Source organism: Nothobranchius furzeri, chromosome 10 (assembly GCF_043380555.1).
Source record: "Nothobranchius furzeri strain GRZ-AD chromosome 10, NfurGRZ-RIMD1, whole genome shotgun sequence".
NCBI classification, from domain to species: Eukaryota; Metazoa; Chordata; class Actinopteri; order Cyprinodontiformes; family Nothobranchiidae; genus Nothobranchius; species Nothobranchius furzeri.
The window spans coordinates 35,973,464-35,984,014 of record NC_091750.1 but is presented as its reverse complement, the minus strand read 5'-3'; the positions used below and the strand labels follow the sequence as shown (position 1 = coordinate 35,984,014).

Genomic DNA, 10,551 nt, shown 5'->3' with positions numbered 1-10,551 from the left:
GAAGTCTAGGAAACAGTTTTTCTGGAAGACGGAGAAAACATGCAGCATGCAGGAAGGTTAGAGAGAGAAAGGGCCGGAAATTATTCACATAAAATCAAGAAAACTAAACAAAGTGCTTGAAAAGAAAAAAAGTCGGTAGATTTATCCCCAATACACATTTTTACCAGTGAAAAGCAATAATATATAAGCATTTAATATTTATACATGTGATTGAATCAGATCACCCCAGAAGTCAGTCCCACATCCAGGGCCGTATCAAGGCATTTGGGGACCAAGGCAAATATAGGCTTGGAGCCCCCACCACCTCACTCCCTGCTCAGTTAATATAAGATGGCAGCGTGCTGAGAGTACAGATTGTTGTTGTTTTTATTTAGTAAACAATCATTTTAAAGCACTTTTATTATATCTTGACTGTTTATAACAGCAACCGTAGCTCAGACACCACATCACCTTCCACATATATGTCATGAGCTCACTGAGCATCACATGACCAGATTCATACTGAAGTTGTTTTGGTTAAAGTAACTTAAAGTAATGCAAAAGTAGTGTAATGCCTTGCATTTTAAAATCAGTAATATTGTAATGTAATCAATTACATTAAAATGAGGGTAACAAGTAATAAATAATGCATTACAGTTTTGAAGTAACTTGCCCAACACTGGTAATATTAAGGCAAACTTTAACAGAAGTTTATTAGTTAAATATTTCTTATCATTGATATTTGACCAAATCTTAGAAATCTTTGAAGTTTGTGTTTTTCATGGATTAAAATCCTGAACTTTACCATCGTTGAGCCGACCCACTGATCCACTAAACCTGCTTTTATTTAGTTTTCTCTTCTGTGTATTTAACCTTTGTCTTTATGATCAGGCGCGCCGGTCCTTAACGGTTTGTCTGATGCAGAATATGTGCGCTCGTCTGTGGTTGCTTGGTTAAAGGTTTGCAGGCATTGGCGTTAAGTTGGAGAAAAAAAACACACAAGAGAAGGTGGAAAAAGCCAGCAGATGAGTCGGACTGAGCTGTTAGTTTCTGTGGTTGAGATCCTGAATCACACCCGTACCTGACTGCGCCACAGTCAGTAGAACTGCTGCGGCCAGACTTCTTCTGAAGCTCGCGTGAAAGCAAAAGTCCTCCTTCGAAGACTAAACGTCAGTGATCGATCATGAGAAACCTCAACTGGGAAGTTTGGTGTCATTTGCACATAAAACTGAAGTCCAGCCGTGAGTTCTCATGATTCTGCATAAACAAAAGTCACATTTAAACACAAACTTCTGCTTTACGCAAACATTTAGCCTCCTCATTCGGAAGTTTGTCTTTCAAACACGAGATCCCAAATGGTGTTGAGTTTAGTTCGGCCCAGCATCGCTGCAGGATCCTGCTGGAGTTCACTTTCTGCTGAAGTCTGTGGCTTTTCCACTGTTGAGTGAGTATTAATTCAATAATTCTGAATAAAATGAACAAAAACTTCCCGAAATATAAGTTATATGGAAGAAAAATGGGTCTTAACTGCAGTAAGGTAATAACTGAGTTAGGGATGCACCGATACAATACTGTATTGGTACCGGTGCCGATACCGATACCAATACCAGTATCGGTATCGGTAAAAGTTAACCGATACCAATGCAGTTGCTTGAAAATGGCTTCACTGTAACTTGTCATTTCTGTTCACCTAATATTTTACTTTTGCGATGATTTCTATTCACGTACTTTACTTTTTTCTACCTCACAGTCTTTTCCTGTTGAAAGCAGAGAAGAAAATAAAATCTGTATTCCAAATCATTGCATTTTTTTGTGTGGTAGAAGTATCGGTATCGGCGAGTACGCAGATGCAAGTATCGGTTAGGAAAAAAGTGGTATCGTTGCATCCCTAAACTGAGTCCAGGTTTTGTGTAACTGAATTTAATTTTTGACATTTTTTCTATTTTTCCTCCAATTTTCTAATAAAAGGGTTTTGTCTTTCTGTTGTTTGAACATTTTTATTTGTCACCCGTTTTAGTTGAGAAGGTGCCAGAAGACAGCATTTATCATGTTATCAGATAATTCTCTACAGCTGGAAACAGGAGACGTTTCGGTTTATTTACTCATGAAGTCCGAAGCAGAGGCGGCTTCCTTGTTTGATCCATTTCCTCTTTTTAATCAGTGTTGACAACATTTTGTGTTTTAATGACTTACTTTACTGGTTTGTTGTCCGAAATGTGTTTTTTTTAATACTTTAAACACAGCAACAGACTAATAACTGAAGAAGTACTTCAATGCAATAAAACTACAGATAAAATAAATCAGAACTCAAACGTGTAGTTTCACCTCAGCGGTACAAACCGTCATCCAGCGGTTGTAGGTTTCATTCCTGCTGATCAGCTAATGAAGTTCTTGGGTTCATCTTTAAATTCCCCCTCCTTTCCCCGCAGCACGAAGCATGGCTGCTATAATTAGCAGGACTTCTGATAAGACAAGTGCTTGTTGGTGGAGACGCACCTAAAAATGCAGGCTGGTGCTGCTGAGCAAAAACGAATGATCCGAACCGGACTTTGGACACATTAAAGGGACATTATGGAAGTGTGACAGCCAAAACATGTATAGAAATAATAAATGTCTTCTTCATACGTTCTCCTGCAATGCCCTGGTCCTGTAGAATGAGCCCTGGCATTTTTACTGTGATTGCCTGTTTTTCTGTAAAATCACAGAAAAAGAGAGATGCTCGGGTCGAGCAGGCTGCTTCATGCGCGTTCACGCTCAGGCATCGCCCGTAGCATTTGCTATCCGTGGCTTTAGCAGCAGAGAGAGAGGCAGTGCCACTTTGTCGCTGTTCCTAACGCCTAGTGACAAAGCTAGCTACATTTCTGAGGACCCTTAGCTACTTTCTGTAGAACTTTCTTCTAGATATTTCCTGCTAATTAGCAACAAAATAGCCATTTTCACTCCGAACCGTTCTTTGAACGTTGTTTCAGCTGTCATCAAGGATATAAATGTTACAGATACAAAGGACGTCACTGGTGCTTTAGCTCACCTAGTAAGACGTCTGACTCCCATGCAGAAGTCCTGGGTTTGATTCTGGGTGTGAACATAGTTTATTTAGAGTTTCTTTTTTACATTAATGGTATATTTTTTACAGTAAGATGCCCAAATTTTTATTTGAGACTCGCCGAACGGCATTGAATTCACAGATAAAAAAGATGTGGGTTCAACTTTCATTTTGGAACAATTTTTCAAGCAAGGGAAGGGAATGATCTGAGCATGCAGGAGGACTGACCCATCATAAACCTTTGTCGGCTGTGCTGAAGAGAAAGGTACAGAACCACATTATTTAATTAATTAGCTGCATGTTCTCCTGTCCTCTGTCCTCCGGGCCACACACACACACACACACACACACACACACACACACACACACACACACACACACACACACACACACACACACACACACACACACACATACACACACACACACACACACACACACACACACACACACACACACACACACACACACACACACACACACACACACACACAAAAGGGACTGTCTCAGCTGTTATTTTCGTTAAGGAGTGTGCACGTACAGCATGCGCGCCTCGTGCACGAGCCTACTATTGAAGCTGCCGTTACGCTTTTGGCCTGAGGGGGCGATCGCGAGCATAAAAATTCAGAACTCTGTAAAGTCCCTTTAAAAAATCTAAATACAGCCATTGCGGCACAAATGTGTCTCTGTTTTAATTCTGTAAGTTTAGAGAAAGAATGTCAGATAAAGGGTATTTTGTCATCAAAAATCAAACAAATCTAAGATGCTGTGTCTAGATTTCTGTTGCAGTTTCTCTGCAGCTTTAGAGACGGTTCAGCTGCCTTCTTCTTGTACATGTTTGCCTCTTTTAAACGTCCTCAGATCTCTGTTTACTGTTAGAAAGTCACACACGGAGGGGAAATGCTGGAAATGCAGCAGCTGTGCTGACTGGTTTATCTTATTAGGTTTCCTGCACTGACTCTGATCCATGTTTAGTTTAGTTAGATAAAACTCACAAGTGCATCACGTCAAACACGATTTTTAGCTCTTACCAGTAAATATCACACGGCAAGATCATTTTTATATCAACCGAATGGCACAGCGACGACAGCAGTGCAGGTGTGAGATGAAAGAAAATGCAGAATGATTCAGGAAAACCAGAGTGGAGGTGGGAAAATAACTTATTTTATTGTCAGCTGTTTGGAGGAAGCCCAAATGCACTCTCTCACACTCATTTCTTCTTTTTCCATGAGCAGGACAGAGGATAATAGACCAGTGTTCAGTTAAGAAACAGGAGATCACCGATTGGACAAGAGGGCCATTCATGTGTGTGACCTTTGACCTGTGAAGCCAGCCACAGGTGACTCTGACACGGGGATACTTTTACGCACCTTTATTTACTGGAATCAGTGTTTTTTTAGGAAACCAGAAGCGAGTTAGAGAAAATGCGGTGCGTTTGTTAAACGTCAGGAAATGCAGCTGCTGAGCTGTTTCTGTTGGAAATCACCGTTTTACCAACAGATGTGACGGTTTTAAACCCGTCAGAACCTCCATAACCTTTGATCTTTTACGGTGGTTTTGCTCAGTAGCTCCCCAGTTTTCCTTCTTACCACAAAACCTCCCAGTTTTACTATTTTATTTTGTGTTTCTGGATTGATTCTGTTCCTTCGTTATAGACCGTCATGCATCCTTTTTTCAAAACACCTTCATGTGTGGATAGAAGCTGTAAAAATAGGATTTTTCTGTCTTAATTTTGAAACAACAAAAATAGTGTGGCATGTTAGTAAAGCAGTTATGAAAAATGAACAACAGATTAAGGATTCAGATTAAATCCATGGATTTTTTTCTAATTTCATACATATAGAGACCAGCATAATTGGACACATCAAATTAAATCAAACAACAACAAAAAAGAACCCATTTGAACATATTTGTGTAGTAGTATAATTTTCCATACCAACCATTAATGAGCATCTGCAGCTGAAACATTTAAGAAAACCTTATTTTTTAAATCTGGGAAGTTGGATTAAATGTGCTTTTGTTTTATTAGCAGCGTTTTATCACTCAGTTAGCTAAAATGCTGCAGAACTCTAAATATCTAGTAGGAAAACTTCTGCTCATCTCTGCTAAAGTTTGCGTTACGGTTGAACACAGAAGCAGGTCGGTGGTAAAAGTGGTCCGACTTTCATTTCTCAAATCCAACTTCCCCGCGTTTTGTTTTTTTCCACTGTGGTTTTATTGTGAAACTGTCTGACCCATTTTAACTCTGATTTTAGTTTTATCCTTCAAAATAAAAGTCTCAGCTTGTTGATTTTAGCCAGTGGCTTTAAACTTTGCGTGGAACTCTGAAAAACCATATTTAATGATTATTTCTGATTATGATCAGTCAGTCTGAGTTTTTCATGCAGGCCGAACATGAAAATAGTCTCCTACATCTATCTCCTGCTCTAGGATTAGAAAAGCCTGCAGATCTACGCCACACTGTCACCTAACATTCACCCATCTTACCTCGCGACGGGGAAGGCTGTGGTTGGTTTAGCATCCAGGAAACAACAGAGAATGTCTCCACTAGCACAAGCTAACTGTTAGCATTAGCAACTCCACCACACAGCAGAACTCCTCCAGGCTTGTATTATTTGTGGAGATTAAACATTTAGGTTGCAGAGAACAGAGTCAGTGGTAGAGTCGTGTTGCTGTTAGTAAATTAGAGGCAAGATGTCCAAATATCAGGAAATAAGACTCCGAACCCTGCCGTGTTTGCCACCTCTTCTGCAGCAGACTGATCCAAGCGCTCCTGGGCTTTCATGCATATTCAGAGTATAACTCGCAAGACATTTATTCCTACCAGAGACCACTGCAAAAGAACGGGTATTGACTAAACGGGTTTCACCTTTAAATGTGTTATTTTCCTGCTGCTAAACATGAATGAATGATGATTTTGGACATTTAAAGGGACTTTACGGAGTTTTGAATTTTTATGCTCGTGATCGCCCCCTCAGGCCAAAAGCGTAACGCAGCTTCAATAGTAGGCTCGTGCACGAGGCGCGCGTGCTGTACGTGCACACTTCTTAACGAAAATAACAGCTGAGACAGTCCTGTCTGTGTGTGTGTGTGTGTGTGTGTGTGTGTGTGTGTGGCCCGGAGGATGGAGGACAGGAGAACGCGCAGCTAATTAATTAAATAATGTGGTTCTGTACCTTTCTCTTCAGCACAGCCGACAAAGGTTTATGATGGGTCAGTCCTCCTGCATGCTCAGATCATTCCCTTCCCTTGCTTGAAAAATTGTTCCCAAATGAAAGTTGAACCCACATCTTTTTTATCTGTGAATTCAATGCCGTTCGGCGAGTCTCAAATAAAAATTTGGGCATCTTACTGTAAAAAAATATACCATTAATGTAAAAAAGAAACTCTAAATAAACTATGTTCACACCCATGATCAAACCCAGGTCTTCTGCACGGAGTCCAACATCTTACCAGGCGAGCTAAAGCGCCAGTGACATCTTTTGTATCTGTAACATTTATATCCTTGATGACAGCTGAAACAACGTTCAAAGAACGGTTCGGAGTGAAAATGGCTATTTTGTTGCTAATTAGCAGGAAATATCTAGAAGAAAGTTCTACAGAAAGTAGCTAAGGGTCCTAGAAATGTAGCTAGCTTTGTCACTAGGCGTTAGGAACAGCGACAAAGTGGCACTGCCTCTCTCTCTGCTGCTAAAGCTACGGATAGCAAATGCTACGGGCGATGCCTGAGCGTGAACGCGCATGAAGCAGCCTGCTCGACCCGAGCATCTCTCTTTTTCTGTGATTTTACAGAAAAACAGGCAATCACAGTAAAAACACCAGGGCTCATTCTACAGGACCAGGGCATTGCAGGAGAATGTATGAAGAAGACATTTATTATTTCTATACATGTTTTGGCTGTCAAACTTCCATAATGTCCTTTTAATGAAGAAATAAAATGGGCCCTCACCATCTGTAGATCATCCACCTGGGAGCAGCAGACGTGTAGGACCGGATATGATGAAGAATGATGTGAGTTATGGATGAAAACCTACGAGGAGTTCATCAATATTATCTTTGATCTTTAACTTTTCTCAGGTTTTCTAACACTGAAAAAAATTAAAGCCCTAACAGACTGTAAGGGACTTTTCCCAACAGTGTTACAACTTTGGTTCCTTCCATGTTTGGGGTGTGTGTGTGTGTGTGTGTGTGTGTGTGTGTGTGTGTGTGTGTGTGTGTGTGTGTGTGTGTGCGTGTGTGCATGTGTGTGAGTGGGATCTCCCAGGGCTTTTTGGCTTCTCTGTTGCAACACACACATTCTCCAGAAATTCACTAGTTTGATATTTACAGCGTCATCGGATGGCGTCCGTCACCGTGGCAGCCTGAAGTGAGAAGCGGGATGTCGGGAACCACAAACCTTCTTCTCGTGTTGCAGCTTTCTGACGGGTTCAATGCAGAAACAGAATGTGGGTCAGAGAAACGTATTCAGACACAGGCGAAGGGCGTTCCAGAGCAATTTGGTTTAAAACAACCACAAGTGCAGGAATTACACTGTTACCTCACAAGATATGGGAAAAAAATCACTATTTCTTTTAGGATAAACTTGACTAAAGGAATCCTGTCATGTCTATTTGTGAGGAATTTTCCTCAATAAAATGCTGATTATTATCAGTATTGCACTCTCAGCAGGGTTATTTTATGGTGCTCTTGGAGGGTAAAACCTTAAATATCAGCATACTTTAGGAAAACGTATGTTTCAGGGTTGTGATGAAACCTTAAAATACTTTAAAAGGCTTTTCTTATGTTTTGAAAGTACTTCAAACTATACATGCACCTAAAATAAATAAATGAATAAAATTCAGCATGATCGATGGTTGGAGACTCTGTCAACGCACCGGTGCTGAGCAGCACCATCGACATATGCAATGGGTTTCCATAGGCTCCAATAACACGTTTTTGAGGGGAAATGGGAGGTGGCCACCACCGCCATTTTGACCGTGTCACAGGTTCCATCAAGCCCAGACAATTCCACAAAAGGGAAGAGAGGTGGAGCTGAGGGTGGGGCTGTAAGGCTGGGATCAACTGACGACACCCGGTCGAACTAGCTACAAGCTAACCTGAAGCTAACCCAAAGCTAACGCGGAGGTGGGAGCTAAGCTAACGGAGGTAGCAACCTAGCTACAACCGGAGTTAACTGTGCACAACACCAGAGCTTCTGAGTCAGAGATACGCCGGGCTGACCGCTGGGTAAAACCGGGTGGAAAACAGAGGTCTCCGAGAGCTCCACAAGCCGGCAGCCGCGCAGCAGACAAGCGCCGCTGCGATCTGAGATGCGCAGAGCTGCCGCTGGGGAGAACCGGGTGGAAAGGTTTCCATCCCAGAGCTCCACAAACCGACAGCCCGCGCAGCAGACAGAGATGCGCCGAGCTGCGGGGAGGGGAGAACCGGGTGGAAAACATCGGTCTCCCGAGAGCTCCACAAGCCGATAGTGGGAACCCAGCTCCACCAACATGTTATATTTCAACCCATTTTCTAAAGTGCAGCATTATGTTAAATGCACTGGGTTTTACCCTATTACATTTAAATTTCATGGTTAAACAGTACATGTTAACATCTAAGCTCAGCTCGGCAGTGACCTAAAATACATAAATATAATTTTACTTACCGAAAAAAATGAAGTGGAGACTCCTTGGACGCTCTATTAGTGCAATTAATGCCACAGCAAGTCATTTTGTCCAACAATTGCACAAAAATATCCAAAAAAAGAATACACACACACAGAGACTCAAAATCCCGGAGCAGTTTCCAGGCCAGACCGAGGCTCTACTGAGGCCTTTCCACGGAGCTAGCTCTGTGGTCACGTGGGTCTGATGCTCATTAATTATACAGAATTTTAGGCTTTTAATACACTTAAACAGAAGAGTGAGAAAAACATTCACCCCCCTCAGAGTTGTCATGAGTGTAAACTAGATCATTTAAACCAAAAACATGTTTTGGTACCAGGCTGTAAACATGTTTATTTCTGCTGTGAAATTGGTATTTTTAACATGGGAGTCAATGGGGATTTGCTCTCTTCTGACACCAGCCCCTAGTGGATGAGGGTGGAACTGCAATTTATTTCACTTCCGCGTTGGACTCAATTTCTGTCCCGCATTGTGGGGGCTTGAGCAGCACTGAGAAATCTGCCCTTGTCTTCTGGTCTGTGAACCGTCCAAGTTTACTTCTAGAAAAGTCATTCAGCGCAGTTCTTTGAGATTTATTAAATCATATCTTAACGTTTGTGGAACGAGGAAGTGAAATAATTGTTTTTAGGTCATTGTTCATGGGTCTAAATTCTCACCAAAGCAGGAAAATCCCACAAACCTGCTCTGAAGGTGCATGAGTTTGATTTCAGCTCGCCGTAAATCCCCGCTCCTCTCTGCTGGAACAACAGAAAGTCTTTTTGTTTTATTTTCTCTTCACCGAGGCACTCCAGCATCCCACGCCGGCTCTGTCTACTTCCTGTTAAGATTCCTGGGTCACTTGAGGAGTTTCTGTTGGTCCTAAAAAGGGAACTGATGCAATCCTGGAGTAAAGCTGCTGGTTGTCGTTTTAGACGTCTAACCTTAACTTGAACCAGCTACAGGAAGGAAGGAGCGCATCCTGAAATGAAATCTGAGCTGATGTTCAAACAAAGTTTCTCTTACAAAGCCGGTTCTGTGGTAGTCCTTCCTTTTATTGGAGATAATATTTTTATTTGTTCTCTGCTTCTTCTACAGATTGTTAGAATGGACAGATAACAGGAGAGATAAGATGTCATTCTTTGGTCTGGATTGTCTCACAAAGACAGAAAGAGGTCAGCTTTCAGCAGTTTTCATATATCTATAACTACATTATTATAAATGTTGATGAAAGTGTTTAAAGAGTTAAAAATAAGGAATATTGGAAACACTTTAAAATAACTACATCTTATTTAGCCTTAATTACACATGAACAAACATGTAAGTAACTACTAATAAATAATTAATTAACAAGGGACTAATCATTATAAACAAAGCATTAATTAATGCCTTGGTTAATTGTTTATTCAGTAAGAGTCATTGTTAATTAATTATTTGTTAGTAGTTACTTACATGTTTGTTCATGTGTAATTAAGGCTAAATAAGATGCAGTTATTATAAAGTGTTACATGAATATTTAACAAATGACATGAAGATAAAGGAGATTTTATCTCCATAGTGTGTGCCTTGCTTTAATCAGGCCTATATCACATGACCGAATATCACTGCACAATCATTCCAAGCAGTGGCGTGTCCAGATCTTTTAAAATGGGGTGGCCCAGGTGAGGCACAACTTTGTGCATGGTGGCACCAATGGTTGTGCCCTTTTGTTTTACACCCAAGCCTTTTGAGGACAATGAAAAGTCTTTTTTTTAGTTTATTTTAATTTTATAGACAAATAAAAACAAACACAAAACAGGTTTGCAAAAATAAAAACAATGAAAAAGGAACAGAAAGAAGCAAAACTTATGTTATCTGTCCCCCTTAACCAAAATAAATACAAATGACAAC

General features: G+C 40.9%; 1 protein-coding gene across 1 annotated transcript in view; it reads left to right on the top strand.

The window, feature by feature from the left end:
- The first annotated feature begins 1,125 nt into the window (after positions 1 to 1,125).
- The window catches only part of LOC107386184 (phospholipid-transporting ATPase ID), a 38,696-nt gene continuing 29,270 nt past the window's right edge, over positions 1,126 to 10,551 (top strand). Inside the window, exons 1-2 of the mRNA XM_070555581.1 lie at positions 1,126 to 1,423; positions 9,760 to 9,836. Of these exons, the coding sequence (XP_070411682.1) occupies positions 1,335 to 1,423; positions 9,760 to 9,836 (166 nt within the window). The 5' untranslated portion in view covers positions 1,126 to 1,334. The remainder of the gene's footprint in view (positions 1,424 to 9,759; positions 9,837 to 10,551) is intronic.